Source organism: Theropithecus gelada, chromosome 13, assembly GCF_003255815.1.
Source record: "Theropithecus gelada isolate Dixy chromosome 13, Tgel_1.0, whole genome shotgun sequence".
Classification (NCBI taxonomy): Eukaryota; Metazoa; Chordata; class Mammalia; order Primates; family Cercopithecidae; genus Theropithecus; species Theropithecus gelada.
The window spans coordinates 67,029,530-67,052,889 of NC_037681.1; the positions used below are offsets into that span (position 1 = coordinate 67,029,530).

At 47.8% G+C, this 23,360-nt stretch overlaps 1 protein-coding gene across 1 annotated transcript in view; it reads left to right on the forward strand.

The window, feature by feature from the left end:
- The first annotated feature begins 1,349 nt into the window (after window positions 1–1,349).
- The window catches only part of RHOQ (ras homolog family member Q), a 40,352-nt gene continuing 18,341 nt past the window's right edge, over window positions 1,350–23,360 (forward strand). The window contains exons 1-2 of the mRNA XM_025353647.1: window positions 1,350–1,805; window positions 2,370–2,428. Of these exons, the coding sequence (XP_025209432.1) occupies window positions 1,664–1,805; window positions 2,370–2,428 (201 nt within the window). The 5' untranslated portion in view covers window positions 1,350–1,663. The remainder of the gene's footprint in view (window positions 1,806–2,369; window positions 2,429–23,360) is intronic.

The window sequence follows — 23,360 nt, forward strand, 5'->3', positions numbered from 1 at the left end:
TTCCGTAGCCTTCCTGGGAGAGTGGAAATCAGATTCGGAGTTTGAGAGTTCAGGCCTCCTGAAAAGTGAGGAATGGGAATACAACAGTGAGAATCTCCCCAAGTGTGCTCCAAGTCCTTGAGTACTGGGAGCAGCCTTTGGGACAACCGCTTCATCTTTCTAGGTCTCAGTTTTCTTCCCTGCAACCTAAGGATGATGGTCCAGTTGACCTCCGCGTTGCCTCTCAACGCTGCATTTTTCTAACGCTGTGAATCGATGAAAGGAAGCGATTATCCTTGGTCAGCAAGTTAAGGGGTGGGGTGTGGTGTCAGCGTGGAGTGCACCCCCGCCCCAGTGCCCCATGTTCAATGCTACACTCTTGGCCAGTGAACGGGACCTGGCCAGACGGATGTGTTCAAGCGTCGCCAGGCAGAGGGGCAGGGGTTGCCGCCTCGAGCACAGGCCAAGTTTCAGAGCACTAGGGTGTATCAGTTCTCCGGGATTACAACGGAATACCTGAGGGACACTGGGGACCGAAAGGGGACCTCGGAGAATGTGGCCTCCAGGGGGAGCCCAGGTACATTTGCCAGGTCCAGAGCCGACGGGGTATCCCTTTTCTGGCTGGTGTGTGTGGGGGGGCGTGCTTCAGTGGTTCAACACGCTGTATCTCCCTTAGTCACCGGTTTCATAGTAAATGATTCAAGCTCGTGCTACGGAAGGCGGGGGGGGGGGGGGCGGGATGGTGGTGGTGGTGGGGGAACCACGCAATAAGCCAGGGTCTCTGCTTTCCAGCTCAAGGACCTCCACCACCCCACGCGCCTTAAATTTTTTTTTTTTTTTTTTTTTACCCTTTTGGTCTCTCTTCCTTGATTTCTAGTTCCGTTGTGCACTTAGAGGCCGAGAGGATGGCTCTGGCCTGCCGGGTGGAGGTGAAATATACATGTATAATTTGGCATGACTGTTGCGTCATCGTGGAAGTGGTCCTGGTTCCCCGAGAGGCCTCCACATCTCCCAGCATCTGGGCCTTTGGACGCTTCCGGGCGCTGCGGGCACTTGCGCGAGGAACCCTCGGCTTCCCAGCGTGGCTCCCCTACTCCCCTCCTCCCCTCCGCGGTCCTCGGCTCCTCCTCCTCCTGCGCGCCCCTCCGCGCGGCCCTCGCGGGGAGTGAGGCTCGGGTGCGCCGGCTGGGCCGCGCGGCGGTGGCGGGCGGGGGCGCGGGGCGAGGGCCGCGCTCCGGGAGGCGCCTGGGCCCGCCCTCCTCCGGGGCGCCGCGGGAGGGGCCCGGGCTGGCGCGGGGCGGAGAGAGCCTCCTGGCCCCTCCCCTCCGCCGCCCTCCCCAAAGTTGCCGTCTCCCCCGGGGCCGGCCGGTCTTATGATCCGGCGGATCCTCCTGGGGAGACCGGGCCGGGGAGAGGGCGCGGGCGCCGAGTGGCGGGGGCAGCGGGCGGGCGCGGCGACAGGGGCCGGGGCGGGGATCCGGGCGGCGACCGCGGCGGCGGCAGCGCCCCGGGCCCGCCGCCCCCTCCCCTCCGGCAAGGGGAGCCGCTGCATGGGGCCGGGGGGGCGGCCCTGCGGCGCGGCGCGGCGGCGACGGCGGCGGACCCCCCAGGCGGGCTGGGGCTGAGCCCGGGGCCGGGGCGGGGGCTCCGGGGGGACCATGCCCGGAGGCCGGCCGGCCGCAGCATGGCTCACGGGCCCGGCGCGCTGATGCTCAAGTGCGTGGTGGTCGGCGACGGGGCGGTGGGCAAGACGTGCCTACTCATGAGCTATGCCAACGACGCCTTCCCGGAGGAGTACGTGCCCACCGTCTTCGACCACTACGCAGGTAAGCCTCGGAACTGCTGACTAAGGGGCCGCTCCCCGGGCCGGGAACTTTGGAGCAACTTTGGCGGAGCCCCCTCGCCGCCTCCCCCGAGCGCGCTCCTCTCCCCTCCCCCGCCGCACCCTCTGCCAGGCGGCCGGCCCCACCCCCGAAGCTTCGCTCCTGGCAACCCCTCGCCCGCTGATCCACCCCCTCTCCCACCCGCCCCCCAAGCTGCCCCTGCTCCCCGCACTTCCTACCCCTCGCCGCCCCGGGCCGTCCTCCTTGACCTTCCCACATCCCCTTTCTTACTGCTCCGAGGCCCCAGGGGAAACATTCGAGGGGACCGGGCGAGACGTGTCTACGGGACTTGGGAGAAGGGGTGGACGGCTGGGGACCACATCACACCCCGGCCCCTTGCCGGTTCACAGTGAGCCGGGCGCACGGAAAAAGGGGGTGACATCTCGCGGGGAGCGCCCCCACGCCTCTAGCTGGGTTGGGAGAGGAGGGTCCGGGTGGGGAGCGAAATTGCCCCAGAGCCCAGGTCATTGTGAGCTTCTCTCCCCGCCCCCACTTCTGTCCTTGCAGTCAGCGTCACCGTGGGGGGCAAGCAGTACCTCCTAGGACTCTATGACACGGCCGGACAGGTGAGTGTCTTGGCCTCTGGCCGACGCCCCCATCCTGTTCCCCAGTTCTTTGTGGCTGCGAAGGGCCTTTGGAAACCGAGGTGTCTAGGTGGGAGGGTGTGTCTGCGAGGGGCTCCCCCTGGATTAGGTCTTTATTTCTTGTATCAAGTCAGCAAATTAGGAAAACAAACAAAACAAACAGACCCAGATCAGCCCACCCATGTGAGCCCCTGGGCTGTGAAAGTTTTTGCCTGTGTGGGTCGTTCTGTGTGGCGCCTGGTGTGTGGGTCCCAACTCCTGTTGCAAAGTGGCAGCAGCCAATCATGAAGCGCCCTTATTTTTAGTTGCAGATGACCAGGTCTCCCCCCCACAGCCTCTGTCTGGTCCCTCATTGGTGAGTGGTCTGCCTGCCCAAGGAGCCTGATTGGTGGGAAATGGCATCATCTAATATGATGGGAAGGCATTTGGTCCTGGTTATGTTTATTACAACATCATTGCACTCTGGGACTCCAGTCCCTGAAAACGTAATTTGTGGTGTTACCGAAGGACCACAGGGAAAAAAGAAAAGAAACAACAGCCATCTAGCCACTCCCTGGGGCGGGGACGAAGGGATAGAAGTTCAGTGTGAGTCTTGGAGGAGGAGGGGTTCCCCCCGGCCCTACTTCAGAAGGGCCAGGTGACTTTGTCTGGGTTTTCTTTGGGAGAGATTAATTGTGCAGAAAGAAGATGCACACTTTGCCCTGCAGCCTCTGGCCAGTGTTTGCAAATCAGAGGTGGCCAGGCTGTGCTTCTAAAGGACTAAGGTCTTCTCTCTGTCTCCCTGTCCCAGCTTCAGCCTCTTCTCAAACCCACGTTTGCTCTGGGGCTAAGCTGATTATGTGTGATGAATTTTGTAGAATCCAGCACTATCATTAGAGTTGAAGACTCTGGCAGAAGTTTCCATATGTCATACAGACTTACGTCCTTGAGAACATAGGAGCAGCTGAAAGTCTTAGAGAATGTCTTTGGGGGAAGTCCAGTAGTAGAATTTCCTTATCAGCAAAATGGGGTTAAAAAAATAAGATGATCCCCTTGTGCAGCTATTGTATGGCAAATGTTTAGCATTGAACCTGGCACACACTGTGTGCTCAATAGTGCTGTTCTTTGAAGCTTGTCTAGATTGGGATTTCAGAACTGTGATTAGAGTTTGGGTTAGATTCTGAAACATGCCTTGTTGAGGGGAGTGCCTTGATGCGACCTCTCATTTCTAAACTGTTAGAGGAAGGTCTGAAGATACAGAACTGCTGGCAGTTCAAGGTGCCTGAGGCCACCCCCTTTCACCAAAATGGCCCAGGTCAGTACAGCCAGTTCTCAGCTCTCCCAGGCCCCCTTTGGTTGCCTGCCCTGTAGTCATTATTCCTTCTACCTTCATTGAAGGATGTGGAGGGCAAGGGGCAGAGCTTGCTCAATCAACTAAGACTGACTTTTAAGTCGTGTTATTGATAAACAAGAAGTTGACCTTATTGGTTGAAAAGAGGAAGGTTTTTAAAAAATCGCCTCTAATTTGAACTTCTCACTACTTTCCTTTCTCTTATCTCCTTTACTTGTGACCATGATAATTTTTGACCGCACTCCCTGTTCAACAGGATGTGTGTAGTCAGAGCTGTTCTAAGCACATTTAAACCCTACTAGTATTTCCTGAGTTTTTTCCTACATAACGGGCCAGGGGCAGCCACATGCAAATATTACTTTATTTAGTCTATACAACAACCCCATGAGATACGTGGTATTCCATTTTTGCGGTGAGGAGACAGGCTCAGAGAAGCTAGGTTGCTTGCCTGAGGTCACACGGCTACTGAGGGGTGTTGCTAGGATTGGGAAGGGGTCTGAATCTGCTCCAATTTGAAGTAGTTATACACACAGGGCACCATGGGAATGCTGAGATGCCACAGGGTTGATTGGGTTGTTTGCGCATCCATAGATGTGGTACCTATAATCTTCACAGCCATTCTCTGAGTGGGTGATGGATGGCACCTCTACAGAGGAGAAAACTTAGATCCAGAGTCACCTGAAGTTGACCCCACTTACAAAACCAGGGCTTTCCATATATTGCCATAATTACTCTTTCCAGTGGAGGATCATAAGATATAGACCAAACAGGATGAACATATTAGTAAGGCTCAAATACTACTGTTTTCACCCAGTGGTGGGACACCTACTCTGTTGGCCAAGATGTATGTTGGGCCCCATTGGTGTTTCTCCCAGTGTCTAGACTTTTGTTTTTGTGTCAAAGCTAGTAATATTTCATCTCCCAGCATTTGAGGGTTTATTACTAAGAAGCAACTTAGCAATGATGAGACCACATGGTAAGTGCCTGCTGTGTACCTGGTCCTATGTCCAGGTACTTTTACACCTGAGGAGTTAAAAGGAATGAATTTAAAATGGCGATCTACCACGGCTGATGTCAGCATAGGGAGAAATGTCTGTCTCAGGTCTCTGTTCATGTGTTAGGTAGGAGGTTTCTACGTTGTACTTGGTCATTAAAACCTCAGGCTTCTAGGGATGCATATCAGATTCATCTTACAATAATAATAATAAATAAACATGTAAATAAAAAATAACATCAAGGATTTGTATATATATGTATCCATATACACACACACACACACACACACACACACACACTCATCCTTAAGCCTAGTGGGCAGCAGAAAATGGTCCATGGGCTTTGGAACAAAACAGGCTTGGGCTCAGATCTCCACCTTAGCTAGTCATGTGATTCTAGCTAAATTATTTACTTTTGTGATCTAGTAAAAACGTGGATAATTAGAATCTGCATTGCAAGGTTATAGGCTGGCTTTAACTCTTTAACATATTTAAAAGCAACTGATACTTTGTGCATAGTGTGTGAGTGACAAATAGTACAGGAAATTATTGTATTCTACTATGGCAGTTTTGTGGGCAAATGTTCACAGAGTGGTAGAGAACAGTGTATTGTGCCTGGAGTTGATAGAAATTCCACTAGAATGCCAGATCCTAGAACCTTTTCAACAGAGGTGTGGAACAGCTTTGCACGTTATCACTCCCATAGTCTCCATTATGGGATCCATGGTTCCAAGCCCAGTGCTCCCTGCCATAGATGCCCTGTTGTATCAGATGGTTTTCTGTCTTAAGCGGAGCCCGTATCCCCGTTGATGGAAGAGAAATAGCTTAGAGTTCTGTGCAGAATTTGACAAACAAGTAGGGTATGTAGCCTTCAGCTGGTTCTACTTTCAGAGAGTTAAGATGGAATGAGGCAGCTCATGGCACTACAGGTCAGTTACCTTCTCTCTAAAATGTTCACTCATGCATGTGGGCACTCATTGTATTTGAATAACAGCAACAGTGCCTCCCTCAGTTTGGAACCTCTAGTCCACTTGCTCACTCATGGTCCCTGCCTTAACCCCAGTCAAGTTCAAATCAAGCATCATTTGCCCGATTGACATATTAGGGAATCTACCAGTCAAAGGGTGATTGTTGTAGATGACCTTTGGCCTTCTAGAGCAGGCTGCTTTCCACTTGACCTCTGCTGCTATTAGCAGACAGAGAGAGAATGGGAGAGAGAGTGTATTGGACTTCAGTCCCCATCATGTGCTCTGCCTGGGGACATCCCAGCACACTCAGAGCATCACTGCCAAAGGGAAGGTTTCCCTTCTGTTGGCCAAGCCCATGGGTGGTGTAGGAGCAGCTGTGACATTTTGACTGCCAAGCATTTTGGAGTGGAAGTTGACCGAGGCATCTTCCTTCTCACTGGGGGCCTTGCGTGTGTGTTGGGGGTGAGGGGTTGGCTTCCTGCCTGGACCTCTGTGGAGCTTCTCCTTTCTTGCCCAGCCTTCAGGACTTCAGTGTAGGCTCTGTAGCAACCCCAGTGTCTGCTCAGGTAGGGACTGGAGAGCTGGGATTTTCCCTCCCGCCACTGCACTGTTTGGAGCGATGGGAAGTGGAAGGAGCTCTCGCTCTCTGTCCAGACAGGCCAGTGGGGAGCTGCCTGGCAAGCTGCTCTCTAGCTGTGGGCTCCAGGCTGATCTCTTAATCCTTGGCAGGAAGTCAGAACTTGATACTCTGGAGAGGGAAGGACTGAAGCCCAGTTTATTCAGGTCCGAGAATATCCACACCCAGGAGGATGTGTGTTGAGGGTGAGCTTGGGATCCCTAGAGTTCCAGATTTAGCCGCTGTCTCAGTGTGTGGAAGTCCATTTGTGTGCTTTGGATGTATTGTTTCTATGTCTGTTAACTTCAACACACAAGTTCAGGGATGTGTCCATGACAGCTATAAATATCTTTTACTCTGTGTCCCCTGGTGTTGCTTTTTCAATGACAAGTGAGATTTGTTTTCACTTGACATAACCCAGCAGCTGTGACTGCCCTGCATGCCCTCTGGGTGCCCACAAGGCACTTCCCCTTCAGAAGGGAATCTCCACCGGAGGCAGGCTTGGCATGCCCCACCTTCTGCATTTCAGCAGAAGGGCCTGGCATGATGAGAAAGGGGAAGGAGAAACGGCCATGGGATCACCACTCACCAGGCTCCTCCTACCTCCAGGCAGGGCATCCTCACAACACCCTTCAAGGTAGACTTCTGCCAGGTGAGGAAACTGGGAACAAGTGGGTTTATGGGAAGCAGACAGAGATGTGATTAGGAAAAAGGTTTTCCTACTTTGGAGAAGGCCTGCGGGGAACATGAGTAGGGTTTAGGAAATGCCACTCACAACACCAGACTCTGGGTCCTTGTAGCCCCGTGTTCCATCCTTGCTCAGCCCGGTGAGCAGAGCCTGGGTGGAACCCCAGGGTTCCTTCCAGGCATCAGCTGCAACAGGTGAGATGCTGGCACTGAGCATCCTGGTTTCCCTTAGTAACCTACTGTAGATTTGTCATCTGTGCATTTTGCTAACCTTTTTAGAAGCTATTTATATCTCCAACCCGCACCGTATCACATGGGAGTGCTGGCTTCCTCCTCTGCGTTGGGAAGGTGGATAGTCTTTGTTGACTCCAAAGCCTTTGCCATTTCTGAATGCCCTGTGTTCCCCTCCTTGGGACTCTGATGTGGGTTTGGGTTATGCCAGCTTAGACTGTGGGCTGGCAGGCAAGGACCTTAGGGTGGGGGCAGTCCCCACCAGCTCTGGTTGGTCTCCGATTATGCCTCATAATCGGGCACATAATCTGTGCCCTATCCTCATCCTGGACCTTTGATCTGTTTCGCTCCATCATGATTCTCCTGAGGTTTGGTGACTTTCCCACGCTTTGAACGAAAGCTTCCCCGCAGGTATCTCAGGCATGAGTGTTACAGGTGTGCTGAGATGCCAAGCTCTCATCTTTGAGGGGCCGGGGGAGTGACAGCCTAAGGGGGTTGAGCATGTATTGTCAGTTGCTGTGGGTGCTGTGATGTGAAAAAGGTGGGAAGCATTGCTTTAAGCCCCTCAGGGTCAGAGACCTCATGGAGAATTGGGCTTTTGCGATTTTGTTGTGGAATTTGGGGTTTCAAGAGATGAGATCTAATGGTATGAAAACAAAGCCAACAAAGCAGCTCTCCATGGGGGTGTCGGTTTCCAGAAAGGGCACATGTATTGGCAGCTGTGGGTGCTCCAGAGGCCTCAGACACAACAGCAATGCTTCCGGAGGAGACGGACGCAGTTACAAAGAAACAAGACGGAAGCCCACCTGTGGCTCTTAAAAATTAAAATTCCTGACTCTCAGCTGAATTTCCTTTCTCTCTGACAGACTTGGCTTTGCCCTAATTTGGCACACTTGGGTCAGAGAGCGGCTTTCCTTGCCCTCAGCAATTTGCCATTCCTCTGTTAGTTTCTGACCACAGCTGCTTTGCATGTATGGAGGCCGGGCCGTCTGAGCTCTCAGGGGTCCCCCGGCTCCCTGGGTAGAACCCCCTCCGGCCCGCTGCCTGCCAGGACCTCCTGGATGCGTTCTTGGTCTCTTCAAGGACAGTGTCTTTCTCTACCATGTTGCAGTGCTCAGCCCGGTGCCTGGTACTTTGTAGGCATGCAACAAATACGTCTTAAAATAAGGCGATTCTTGGCCAGGCAGGGTGGCATGTTCTTGTCTGTAATCTCAGTACTTTGGGAGGCCAAGGCAGGAGGATCATTTGAGGTCAGGAGTTCAAGACCAGCCTGGACAACACAGCAAGACCCCCACCTCTACTAAATTTTTTTTTTTTTTTAATTAACCAGATGTGGTGGTGCTTGCCTCTGTAGTCCCAGCTACTTAGGAGGCTGAGGTGGGAGGATCACTTGAGTGCGGGAATTCAAAGCTGCAGTGAGCTATGATACAAAGCTCCATTGCACTCCAGCCTAGGCAACAGAGCGAGACTGTGTTTATTTAAAAAAAAAAAAAAAGAAGAAGAAGAATTGATTCTCATTTGACTGTCAGCTTGTTTCTGCTAAAAGGTTAACCAAGGACTAAAGTCGTACCTGCTAAATAATAGCATCAGCACAACCCCTTTCCTAGGAAAGCTTTGCTAATACAGTAGAAGTCTCCAAGGTTCAAAGGAGAAACAGGCACGTAGGTATGGGACAGGCCACCAGTTTTGTCTTTCCACAGGCCCCGGGGCCTTAGTGATCACCAGTAGGGCTGTCTGTCCCCCAGCACTTTCTTAGACTCCAGCCTTTGCATATTTCCTGAGACCTCTTGCTCCCAGATCCCCTGAGGAGGAGACAGGGGCAGTGGAAAGAGTATGGGTTTTGGAGCCTCCAGATGAACTTCGAATCCTAGCTCTACCTCTTTGTAGCTGTGAGACCGTTGGCCAGCCGGCTCGCTTCTGTGAGCCTCTTTTCCTTCTGTGTGAAGTGAGGAGATAATTTCTACCCTGCAGCATAACGGTAAGGATTAGAAACGATGTATGTAGTTACCCCACAGGGCTTGGTGCTGAGAGTGCGGGCCCAGCTAGCTTTGGGGGCTCCACACTGGCTCAGTTCGGTTGGTGTTGATTCAGTGCCCGGTGTGTGCTCCCACCTTCCATGGGAGAAGGTGGGGGATCGGGCCACAGAAAGGTCCACTACACAGCTGGGCACGTTCATCGTGTGAAATTGAGTGCTGCAGGCTCCCACACAGGAAGAGGTGACAGGGAGGAGCTTTGTGGAAGATCTAGGCTTACAGGAAGAGATGGAGGCCAGTGGAGTACTGGTTGCCCGTGTGGACCCCTACGTCGGACTGCCAGGACCCAACTTCAGCTCTGCCGCTTCCCAGCAAGAGGCTTAACCTTCGGAAACCTGTTTCCTTATCTGTAAAATGGAGATTATAATAGTACCTCCTTGTGGGATTGTTAGATATGTCGGAATTTCCCAGCTCCCAGATAAGGGATTTCCTCAGCCCTCAGGGCAGCTGGGTAGGGCCTGGGACAAGCCAGGGCTCAGGTTGTCCTACCTTGAGCAGTCTCACCTCAGGCACGCAGCAGTGGCTCTCCTACCCCACCCGATGTGTGCTGAACACATCATCTCATTTTCTCTGTGTGCCATGAAGTGAAGATTTGGGAAGCATTGACCTAAATGAGTTCCAGCAGGCAGAGGGGTGTGGAGAGCTCATATTCTGAGTGGGAAGAGCAGTGCAGGGAGGAACAGCAGAGGGGGTGACCCTAACGCGTCTTTTTATGGACCCCAGATCCCTGCTATCAGTGTCAACATGTAAGCAGGGTTGATAACTAAATTATGGTTTTTCACCTGGTGACTGACAACTTGGTAATTAAAGAGATATTAATCTGGTGCTGTGTTGCTTGTTGATTTTAATAGAAAGAAAAAAAAGTGGGGGAAGGGGTCTTTATTGCTGTCACTGTTCCTTTTTGAGTGAATGGTGGGAGCACTGAAGCAGCCACCTCTCCAGATCCCTAGATTTTCCTGCTCTACCGAGGCTCAGGGTAGACTGAATGGCTTAAAAGTGGCAGACTCATCATCAAATGACATTTTTACAGCACATAAAGCATGTTGCCCCTGGTACCACCTTGAGTTCCCTCACCTGCTCTGTGAGTAAAGGAAGCCAGTGGTGGCTGTCTCATTTTGCAGGTTTGGGGAGGTTAAATGACTCGCTCCAGGCCACACAGCTGGTAAAAGGCAAAGCCAAGATCACTAAGCAGGCTGTCGGACTTTAAGCCCTGGGTTCTTGATGTTAAGTTACTCTCCCTAATCATCTGGCCCACGTTAAAGGCCTCTTTTTTTATCACACGCACTCTGTTGTTCAGCGTTTCATGTAAAAGGTACATTCCAAGCATATCGCTTTTCTAGATAGAAGAGTTGGTGGAACACTGTGTATAGATGGAACACGTAAGGATTGCTGCTAAAACGGCTCCTACAAAAACTTCTGCCCCATGTGACATTACGGGTGTTTTGTCAGTTTGTCCCTAAACCACCATGCTTCCTCAAAAAGGAGCAGGCCTGAGGTGGCGTCAGTGGCCCCACTGCTGATGCATGTGTGGAAGAAGCTCATGCCATTTGCCTAAAGCTGTGGCCCCTTCCCAGAAGACAGGAACAGGGGAATGCTGTCTGGGGGACTGTCAGGAGGCCAGCTTTAGCCTGCAAATGACAGGTGTCGTTTCTGTCCCGTGGGGGCTACCTCAGGCCTTTCTTTTCTCCCTTCAAGGATTTCCTTATTTAGGGGAAGCCTACCTCTTCAAATCTGTTTGTCCCTCTTTTATCTGAATAGTCTCTGAATATGGCACAAAACTTCCTCTGCCACCTGCTGCTCATATTGTTTGCCCTCTTGGGCCATCCCCATTGCCACCACCTCTGCATGGGCTCCCAAATCCTGCCCGGCTGTTTCCTGTGGTGGCTGGCAAGCCTAAAAGAGAACATTCATCCAGTCAGTCAACGTACATTTACTAAGCACCAGATCTGGGCCAGGGGCAGGTGTTAGAAGATCCGTCAGGCAGGCCCAGCCCCCAGAGGCACAGTGCTTTGAAGGGTAGGTCAACCATGAGTGATGGGAGGGCAGGGGGGCCTATTTACTGGGGGCACAGAGGAGGAAGGCTTATCCTTCCAAGGAGGTGCAATGCTAGTAAGAGTTAAGTTGAGTAAGGTTGTTTCCACAAAAGTTGTTTTTTAGCTGGAGAACGTGATCAGTTTGGATTCTTACATGTGCTAGATGCTCAGCAAGGCCTTGAATGGTGGCACTGGTTCTCAAAGTGTGATCCTCAAACCAACATGGATTTCCTGGGAACTTGTTAGACATCCAAATTCTTAGGCTTTACCCCAAACCCTCTGACTGAAAAACTCTAAGAAATCTCTTTTGTAAAAGCCCTTCAGGTGATTCTTATGCAGGCTGAAATGTCAGAGCCACTGAATTAATGACTGTACACTTCTGTACCTGCTCTTTGCAACCCGCCTCCACCCCCTGCCCCCTGCCCTCCGTACCACATCCACCCCTGTCTTACATACACACTGTCCCTGGAGTGCAGGGAACGTGAGTTATTTTATTCTTTTTTTTATTTTTTCAATTTTTAAAAAAATGTTGTGGGTGTATAGTAGGTGTACACATTTGTGGGCCACGTGAGATGTTTTGATACCGGCATGCAATGTGAAACCAGCACCTCATGCAGAATGGGGGATCCATCCCCTCAAGCAGTTATCCTTTGTGCTACAAACAATCCAGTTACACTCTTTGAGTGATTTTTTAAATGTACAATTGCATTATTATTGACTATAGTCACCCTGTTATGCCATCAAATAGTGTCATGTTTTTTTCTAACTTTTTTTTTTTTTTTGAGATGGAGTCTTGCTCTGTCACCCAGGCTGGAGTGCAGTGGCACGGTCTTGGCTCACTGCAACCTGCACCTCCTGGGTTCAAGCAATTCTCCTGCCTCAGCCTTCCAAATAGCTGGGACTACAGGTGCCTGCCACCATGCCCAGCTAATTTTGGTATTTTTGGTAGAGACAGGGTTTCACCATATTGGTCAGTCTGTTGCCGAACTTCTGACCTTGTGATCCACCCACCTCAGCCTCCCAAAGTGCTGGGATTACAGGCGTGAGCCACCATGCCTGGCCCTACCTATTTTTTTGTACCCATTAACCATCCCCACCTCCCACCAAGCCCCCAGCTCCACATCCCAGCCTCTGTACCCATCCTTCTACTCCCTATGTCCATGAGTTCAATTGTTTTGATTTTTAAGATCCTACAAATAAGTGAGAACACGTGATGTTTGTCTTTCTGTTGCTGGCTTGTTTTACTTAACAAAATGATCTCCAGTTCTATCCATGTTATTGCAAATGACAGGCCCTCATTGTGTTTTTTTTTTAATTTATAAATTTTTAAACCCCCACCCCCACAAAACACACCCCGATACACCCTCATTTCTAGTTCTTTACACATGGTTGAGATTCTCCGTAGTTACTGGAATGAATTGAATGATTCAGCCATGGGTGCTGCCTACCCAGTTCACCTGGTGGAGAAGGGCCACAGTGCTATCAGGAGAAAAAAAAATGGAAGCAGAATTTTGTGGGGTACCTTGGCTCCATTAGTGTGCTGTGTGGCCTAGGGGTGTGTGCCCAGTAGGCTCTGCAGGTATTTCTTGATGAGGTCTAAACACCAAGCTATTTCTCTCCCGCATATTAAGGGACTCGATAGACAGGACGCCTGGACAGGGCTCTGTTCATTGTGGCTGAGGTTAGCACTCCTCTGGGTGGTGACAGACCCTGTCCCTTAGAAGGATGGCAGCTTGGTCTGTGCTAAATTAGTTCCAAAGCATCAGATGGGCAATGACGTCCTTTTTGTGTTAACACTCCCCAGGCGAGTCACAAGGAGTGGCTGGAGGGAGAGGAAGGGCTGTGTTACTCAAACACCCATCTTGCCAGTAATTACTTCTTTCCTGGCTGACCTCTGCTTTCTGTGCAAGTGTCCTCCCCTCCCGTTATTCTCCTGCCCCCCTCTTTTACATTTTTTTTTTCTTTCTTTCTTTCTTTTTTTTCAAATTTGTTCCAATCTAGAAAACCCATCCTCTTTCAAATGACATAATGATTGGGATTATAAATGAGTTGGCTCAAAGTGTGCCCCCTCTAGGAGCTGCCACTGAGAGAGCATTTCATTTTGAGCGTCCAGTTCAATTAAAATTCCATTTGATCCAGCTTACTTTTCACAGGGTTGTCTTCCCCAGTGAGCTGATTACCCGGAGGTGTTTCTAGCAGCCTCCTCAGCCCTGGAGGAATGGGGAAGGGACTGGACACAAGGAGGGACAGAGCAGGGAGATGGGGGCTCTGCTTCCTTCGGACAGGGACTTTGTCCAACAGGCGAGAGCTTTGGTTATTCATCCACTGCGGAAAGTGAGAAGTCCAACTGAGGCTGAGGCACCCTGTGACCTCCTCACCTCTGACTCCAGCCCTCTAGAGGTGAGTCCCTCCTTAGAATTTCTACTAAGTGAATTGTCTCCAGGCTGCACTCTAGCATTTGGTTTTATTCATGTGTAAATCTTTGCTCCCCATGCAGATTGTAAACTCTTCCCCTTCCTGTCCCTGCAGGACTGCATGTAGCACATAGCACTTTGCACAAGTGTTGGGGGCCCCAGTAGGAACTAGGTGTGTGTTAAATTTAGGGGGGTCTGGTGGTAAGATTATATGGAAAGAACCTTTCCCATGACTTTATATCATCTCCATATTGGCTTTCCTGTCAGCTCATTTGAGAGGGGATTCTGACCTGTCCGGACATTACTGAGTGCCTTTAAAGCAGGTTATAGGTGGCGATTTGAATGCATTGACCATTTAAGGAAAGCAGGACTCATTTCTGGACTCACGAAGCTCATTAGCAGACAGGCTGCCAGGTCTGTTTGGATGAAATACTGGCCATGGGCATGTACTGTTCTCCAGCAAGTCTAGACCTGTAGGAGTCCTTCACTGGGTTTTATGTCAGGTGTGCTTCCACAGTGGCCTGTGGCCCTCTGTGACAAGTTGGATGAGGGGGACACGGTGAGGATGCTGACCTGCTCACTTGTGTCTTGACCGGAAGGGAGACCCAAATGCCTCCTATTGTCTGAACAAGGTAGTATGGAAGTATCAGCATCTAGGCAAGCTAGTTTTAAGAAGAAAGTAATTACTCAGAGAAATTGCTCTTGTATCAAACTGCTTCATATGTAAGTTTCCTCCTCTTTCCTTTGTTTTATTTTTTGAGACACAATTCAGAGAACACTTTCAACACCCCAGAACAAAACCCCATACCCACCGACAGTCGCTCCCCACTATTCCTCCTCCCCCATCTCCTGGCAACCACGAATCTGTCTTTCTGTTCCTACGGATTTACCTATTCTGGACATTTCATATTAATGGAATCCTGCAATGTTTGCCCTTTGTGTCTGACTTCTTTCACTTAGCATAACGTTTTCTAAGGTTCCTCCATGTTGTAGAAGGTATCAACATTCCATTCCTTTTTATGGCTCTTTGATCCTTCTCTTTACGTTTTGTTCCTTTTTTCAGTCGTTCTTCCATGGCCATTCTTTCCCAGGCTGTGGGGACTATTTTCAGGGTTTCAAGGTAAAAAGTGAAGTTCTGCTAGTTGTGCACTTGTGGTGCTGCCTTCGCCCCTAGGCTCAGGTAGAGGCAAGGGCTGATCCCTTCTCTACCCTTGTGATATTCTTTTTCTTAAAATTTTTTTTTTAATTTACTTTTTTGTTCCTTTTAATGCTTGGGTCTGGAGCTTCCGGTGTTCTTGTTTTCTCTGTGCCTCTGTTCATATTCTCTCCCACCCCAACCACACCCTAATAGCTTTACTTATCAAATATATGAGTATCCATTAAACATAAGAGTGAGGTGAGGAACACAAAATTCCATCAGATCGGGTTCTTCCCCCGTAGGAGTTTACAGTCCAGTTGGAAGAGAAGATGACTAGAGCTGGCCAGAATGCAAGTAGAAAATGGGACATGCATATAAATCATGAACTGTGAGTGAGGAGTGTTACAAAGGTGCCCGACTACGGGCTGTTTGACCTGAGCCTCCCAGAAAGGCAAGGTTTCTGTGGGGCCATTTAGATTCAGAAACGATTTTATTGGGGCTTTCAAGGATCATCAGGTACCTGGGTCTGGTTTATGTTAACTCATAAGAGATCAGCATATAAATGAGGTTGCCAAAGAGTTAATCTACCGTGTATCCCCAGCAGAAAAATGGACAAGACATAAACCAATAGCTCACAAGAGAAGAAAAACAAATAGCCAATGAAAATATACTCTGTAAAGACATGTGAATAAAAACTTTGTTTTTCAGCCTATCAAGTTGAAAAGGAGAAAGGAAAGTAAATACTCTCTGCCCCATTTTTTGGGAATGAAAACTGAAACAACCAGTTTGGAAGTTAATTTGCCAAAGACTCTTTAATTTGCAGTGATCTGATTTTATGAATTTATGCCTAGAAAACATTCAGCGTACCCAGAGAGTTACATAAAATGATATTCTTCACAGTGTTATTTATAATAGTGATAAATTATAAACACATTGATGCGTAGTAAAAAGGGAGTTGCTAAATCACAGAACGATTTATATTGGAATAATCACAGCCATTAAAAACTGCCTTCAATAGACATTTAAAGAAATGTGAAAAGGCTAATGATAAGTGTGAAAAAGCAGGAATCAAAACCATATATAAATATATGTATAGTATGATTAAAACTTTAAAGAAAATGCACATGTATAATATGCAGAGGAAAAATCAGAACAAAATAGTCAAAATGTTAAAGTGATTGGTTCTAGGTGGTGATAATGAATAATTTTAGAAATTTACTTCTTTATACTTTATTGTGTTCCCCAATTTTTTTTAAAAAGTCATTTTATTTTTATCAAACTTATATATGCAGATGGTTTAAAGAGTCAGCAGTTCTGGAAGGACTTATTATGAAGAAATAAAATATTCCTTTTTACTTCTCCTACGGAAAAGACATTTCACACTACCCTGAGACAACCACTTTCAACTCTCTGCTGTTTATTTTGATAACAATTATTCTCTATTGAATTCACATGATGACTGATGAGGCCTTAGCTCCCTTTCACACATATCTTCCACTTCCTATCCACCTTTCTCCAGGAGCTATATTGTAATTTCAGTTTGACCACTGATCAGTGTTTATATTTTTATGACTAGTCACAGCTGAGCCATGTAGTGTACTATGACTGTATTTTTCTTCTTGTATCACTTTCTGTTTCTCAAGTGAACAATTATCTTGTTGCTTCCCTTACTTAGTTTTCACTGTATGTCTCAGCTGTTTCATGCAAAACTCACCCTCCCATGCAGTCAGACATATCAAGTATTCTGTCAGTTTCTTCTTTGCAGCCATTCCTCCTGAGCCTTCTAACCTGCTCTAGCTGGGCTGGTGCCTCTTGCCTGCTGCACAGCTGTTATCCTGGGATTTCCCTTCATGTTTATTAGGATTCTCTTTGCCTCTATCTCTTGTATTAGATCGCCGTTTCCAGGATCTCAGGTCTTAGTGGTTTATTTCCTCACTTTGGTGGAATGTATATTTTATTAGTTTCCTAAGAGTCATTGTAGGCAACTTTTGGGATACCAGTATGTTTGAAAATGTTTTTCTTTCCTTCATACCTGATTGATACTTTGAAAATAGACTATATATTTTTCCCCCTTTGGAATTTTTAAGGCATTGTTCCAATGTCTTTCAGCTTCTATTTAAGTTGTTTAGAAGTCCCATGCCAACCTGATCCCTGATCCATTGTCAGGAACCCATTTTTCCTCTCTGAAAGTTAGGATGTGCCATTTTAACCTCCTGAAATTTCACAATCATAGGCTTTGGGGTAGGGCCTGACTGGCTACCCACAATCTGGGAACTCATATCTTCCAGTTCTAACAAATTTTCTTGGATTATTTCTTTGGTTTCTTCAGTTTGTCAGTCTCCTCTGTTACCCTGGGACTTCTACTGTTTAGATGCTGGAGTTGCAGGAATGATCCTCTAATTGTCTTATATTTCCTTTCTGTCTTTTTTCTTTATTTTGGGGAGAAATAGAAACTTCCTCAAGTTTATCATCTACCCCTTCTATTGTGTTTTAGAAATGTTATTCTATTTTTAATTTTAAAGTGCCTTTTCCTGTTCTCTGGATGTTCTTCTTTTTTCCTTTAGCATCTTCTAAGTGGTTTGGAGTTGTTTTTTTTTTTTTGTGTGTGTGTGTGTGTGTGTGTGTGTGTGTGTGTGTTTGACAGGCTGTCACTCTGTTGCCCAGGCTAGAATGATGCGGTGGTATGATCTTGGCTTATTGCAACCTCTGCCTCCCAGGTTCAAGTGATCCTCCCACCTCAGCCTCCTGAGTAGCTGGGACTACAGGTGCATGCCACCACTTCTGGCTAGTTTTTTGTTTGTTTCTTTTTTTTTTTTTAATGGTAGAGAGGAAGTTTTGCCATGTTATCCAAGCTGGTCTTGAACTCCTGTGCTGAAGTGATCCACCTGCCTTGGCCTCTCAAAGTTTTGGAATTACAGGCATGAGCCACTGCGCCTGGCTAGTTTGTTTTTTGATGGTATATCATCTTTAATTTATCTGAGGATATTAATGATAGTATTTCAAAGTTTTTGTCTCTCTGTGTAGTCTCTAATTTTGATCTCTTTCAGGTAGTTCTCAAATGCCTATTTGTGTTTACAAGCGTGGCACTGAGCACATGAGAAACCATGTACGGGCAGGGCTGGTTGACTCTCAGCTTCCCTGTAGGTCAGGGTTTCTCAGCTTCAGTACTGTTGACATTGGGGGCTGGATTGTTTGTTGTGGGGGCTGTCTTGTGCACTGTTTAGCAGCATCCCCAGCCTCTTCCCCCTAGATGCCAGCAGCATCCCTCCTTCATTGATGGCAATCAGAAATGTCTCCAGATATTGCCAGATGTTCTCCTGGGGCAACACCAGTCCTCACTCACCCCACCCCCAGTTGAGAACCACTGTTGTAGGGTGATCTGTTGGGGCCTTTTATTGGGGAACCTATAGTATTAGCAGGTGTTGGTCTTCCCCCTTGGGCTAGTCATATAAACCAGGAAAGAATCTTCTACTCTTCTGCCTGAGGGGTTCATCCTGGGAGGCAAGTGAAAGAAGCAGGGTGTTGGAGGGGGGTCTCAATTTTCTTTGTGTACCACCGTGGCCTTGTGTGCTTCGACTGGGCTTTGTGTCTTCCATTTGGGGAGCCCTAGTTCTGCCCTTACCAGAGGATAAGTATCATCTGCCTTTCACCAGGGTTTGGGAGCATTTACCATGACAGGGAAGGGGATAAGATATTAAAAAGCAAACTTGTTCCACCCTCTCGCCTGTGGCTCCGCGTTCAGTCCAGCTGCAAAAGCAGGCGCTCTTCCAGTTCCCATACCTTCAGATCCTCAGGGAGGTCTGCCATGCAGTCCAGTGTTTCTTAACTGGCATCTCATTGCTGGCTCCAAATTTGGCTCCCTGGGCCTGTTAAGTCAGTTCCACTTGTTTTTGTTTTTGTTTTTGTTTTTGCCTTGTAGCTTCTAAATTTTGTTGCTGTTATTTCTTTTCCTATTTGTTTTGTCCTTGTGGCTTTATGTTTTTTTAAAATAATTACTGTACATGTTAAAGGATTTTAGAGCGGTCCAAGATAAATGCATGTGTTTAGTTGGCTGGGATTTAACTGAAGTCTTCTCTTTTTTTATAGTTAGAAACATAAATATGAAGAACAAAGTTACAGTGGTGGATATTCTGTTCAGGGCCAGGCTCCTGATGAATTCATAAAGAAGTTGCTTGGCATACAGGTTTTGGAGCAAAACGAGTTGGATTTCTGGGAGGAGATTTCTGTTTCATCCAGGTCCAGGGGCCACGTGATCATGTTTTCTTTCCATACGAGAGCATGACTTTCTAGCGGCCAGGATCTGTTGTGTCCACTAGCTCCAGCATCCGCTATCTTACTGTTGGACAGAGGTGGGTGGACACTAATATTATCATTATGCAATTTCTACTTTGCTAGACTCTGTGTAGAGTCTGTATAGATGATGGCTTTTCAGTTAACATATTTTTCAGATAGGCCAAAACATACTCTATTAGATTATAGCTTTCTTTAGTTACATTGCAGTCACCTTGATTAGATTTGGGTGTTTTCAAGTGTCTCAGTCATCTGAATATAAACCATATTACAGATGACTAATAACTATTACAAATTGATTTTCATTAACTTAATTTTCAAAATGTAGCCCTATCTCAAATGAGCAGAGTGTCCTACTATAGACCCCATACACACACACAGACACACGCACACAAAAAAACCCTATATATATATACTAATATATAATATGTATTATTATAGATATATTAGATATATATGTATATACAGGTATGTGTGTGCGCACACATTTATATGTATGTGTATATATATACATACGTGTGTGTATATATATACACCTTTGATATATGTGTGTGTATATGTATGTGTATATGTACATATGTATATATACCTTTGATACAGGTATCAAAGACATTGACCAGGCAGGAAAGAGTACGTCCAGCTCTGGGGACGGTGGGGGAGGGTCTGGACAGTTTTCCTAAGTGAATAGTTGGTATGTGTGTATGTTTTGGGGTGGGAAGGGGCCCAGGCAAGACAGAGTATTCCAGGCCAAGAAAAGAACACAGAAAGAGGCACGTGGGAGAGTCTGGGGTGGACGGGGAGGTGCGGGAGCAGCCTACGTTCATTCCGGCTACAGATTAGTCGTTCATTGGAGAAGCCATTAAATCTAAGGTGGGAAGAGGAGTTTGATGACTGCATGGCCAGTCTTGAACTCTGAGCTAAATAGTGTGAACTTCTAAAGGGCATAGTCTTCTGAAGATGGGTGCCTTGTTGGAGAGATTAACAGAGAACATCCAGTAATACCTATTTTTCCACGTAGCCTTTTCTGTTAGTCAAGGGCAGATGTATTCTCTCCACTCTGAATCCCTGTGGCACTTAGCATCAATGGCTCTTGGCTCTTGTGTTCATCTGTGCCTACATTTGAGGCTTCCTTGGACCCATTTATCCTATTTGACCGTAACAATGACATTAAAGAGGTAGGTCATACTGTCTACTCCTCCCTCTGCACCCCCCTTTTTTAGTGGATGAAGAAATAGGGTCAGAGACAGGGAAATGACTTGAACGAGATTACATACATGGCCAGTGAGAGGCTGCCCTGGACCTCGGGCCAGGCCCTCTGACTCCAGATCTGCAATCCACTGTTCTCGTGACATCCCGTTGCTGCCAGTGTCTCACTGGTTGCTTTACTAAGCCAGTGACTCTTTGAAGGGAGACTCACACGATTTGATTTTCCAGGCAGCACATAACACAGGCCCAAGCAATGGAGCACAGACTCTGACAAGACTCACTTACTGGCCACACAGGGTAGGGATAAGAACAGGGACCTAGCAGGTTCCTATGCAATTTCACCAGACTACAGGGTCCACACCTCTTACGTTTGAAACTCCCTGACTCCCACTGCTGCCAGCCCAACTGCTCCAGTGATAGTTCCCACCACTTCACCTAGAGCCTGGGCTCAGCTGCTGCCCTCACTCCCCTGGAGAAAGAGAGAAATGATACCACCTGTCGCATTGCTGACTCTAAGGCTTTTATGAGAATACACAAAAGAGAATAGATACTTGAAACGAATGAGTGACAGTTTATCTGGTGATTTTCTTATAAAGTTTTATTGTTGCTAGTTTCCTCCTCTATCTGTACTGTTGCTTCTCTTTGATTTTGTCTCACTGGCTCTTGCTTTGCTTCAGAAATGGCACGCTTCCCTAGCTAGGTCCTTTAGAGTAGGAAATCAAGTTGAGCTGCTAGATTGTCTGAACTTCTTGAAACCCAGAGGATGCTAGTGTAGACATGTGTGCATTATTGTACAGGAAGCCACTGAAACCTGCCTGCTGTGTGCAAAATGGGCTGAGAGGACTCCATGGCCACATCAAAGTCCATGTGCATTTGACTCTTTTCCCTTCCCAGGTCTTAGTAGCCATTGATTTTTTTTGAAAAATGTATTTGAGATATATCAGTTTAGCTATTTTCTCAGTATTTTCATAAAATACCCAACTTTAGTCCTTGCCTGCCATGTAAACATACACACTTATTTAAACCAGCAAAATTTCTCAGTGTGTTTGTTCTGAAGTTAATTTCACATTCAGTTCTCATTTTCTGCCTGTTTATTACTCTGCCCCAAATCTGCTGAAACTGAACGGAAAAGGAACACTACTCGGTGGACAGGGTTATAAATTAGCAGCCGGCACATGTATTAAGTGCCTTTCGTACCTTAGCTCATTTCTTTTCCCAGCATTTAAGAGAAGGCTCCATTAGTAGTCCATTTTATAGATAAAAGAAACAGAAAAGGTAAGTAACTTGCCCAGGGCCAGACAGCTAGGAAGCCTGACTCAGAGACTCCGGAGGTCTGTGTCTGAAACCCATGATAGACTACCTGGTTGAAACAAAGAGGGGGTGTGTGGGAGAGGGTCCTACACTCATTGTTAGGAGAATTGCATTCCCACTTCATTCCTACCCAGAGTCTCCCGTCCAGAGTCTCCTGTCCAGAGTCTCCCTGTGACTCTGGACGGGTGGTGAGCTTCTTTGATCCTATTTCCTCATCAGTGTGGTGGCAGCTGACCTATCTCCTAGGCTGACGGTGAAGACCCAGTGGGTAGCCTGGGTTGCTGTGAAAGCATGAGCAGGCAGTCTTCTGGGCTGGGAAGTTACATAGGCTGTAGTAATGTGGTGAGGCTATTTGTTTTGTGATAGGCTGGGAAGAGCCCCACGGGGAACCGTCTGTAGTATAAAAGGGCCAGAGCTGGTGGGAAGAAGATAAAGGGAAGTAATACAGAACAGGCAGGGGGAGGGGAGGGCATCAAACCCGTGCAAGGAGGATAAGCTGTGCTCAGTGGTGATGAATGCATATTGTGAAGTTGATTGTCAACACATCAACTCTTGGCCTCCAAGGATTTCTTGCAGGGTAATTCTGCAAGAATTTTCTGAATTTTCAAAGAAATCGAGGTGAGTGTGTATGTGTGCATACACACACACGTGTATGTGGGTACCTGCAAGGCAAGATCATATCTTTGCACACTTGTGGACCTGTGTGTATTTCTTTCCTCTTTTTTTTCTCTTTTTCTTAATAGAGACAGGGTCTCCCTATGTTGCCCAGGCTGGTCTCACACTCCTGGGCTCAAGGAATCCTCCTGCCTTGGCTTCCCAAAGTGCTAGGATTGTAGGCGTTAGCCGCCGCACCCAGCCCCTGTGTGGATGTTTTTAAAATTGAGGTGAAATTTACACAACATAAATTTAACCATTTTTAAGTATATAATCAGGCTGGATGTGGTAGCTCATGCCTATAATCCTAGCACTTTGGGAGGCCAAGGCAGGAGGATTGCTTAAGCTCAGGAGTTCAAGACCAGCCTACGCAACACAGTGAGACCCCCATCTCTACAAAAAATAAAAAATTGGCCAGATGTGGTGGCATGTACCTGTAGTTCCAGCTACTTGGAAGACTGAGACAGGAAGATCGCCTAAGCCCAGAAGTTTGACTCAGTAGTGAGCCATGATTGCACCACTGCACTCCAGCCTGGGTGACAGAGTGAGATCCTGTCTCCTGTGTCTAAAAGAAACATTAAAAAATAAAGTATACAGTCCAGTGGCATTTAGTACATTCACAGTGTTGTACAACCACCAGCTCTGCCAGTTCCAAAACATTTTCATCTACCCCTCAGAAAGTGTGTGTGGTTTTGCAAGGGCCTGTTCTGTTCATGCGTGTCTGGGAGGGCATCCTGATTTCTCCTGCTGGGAAGCCATCCTCATCCTCAGATGGCAGATTGCACTGTATGCGTTTCTTTGGCCAGCAGAGTGGGGCTCACGTATTCACATTCCACATGGGTTTGCTGGTCACGGCTTAACTCCTCTGTGCACTCTGGCTGCCTCATCTGGACAGAGGAAAGCAGCACTGCAGCCTTCATCTGAGTGTAGTTACCGGGGTCTTCTCTTTGCTGCTTGGCTGCTTGTCGCCTTTGTCTATTAAAAGAATGTGTGCAAGTATGTATGTCA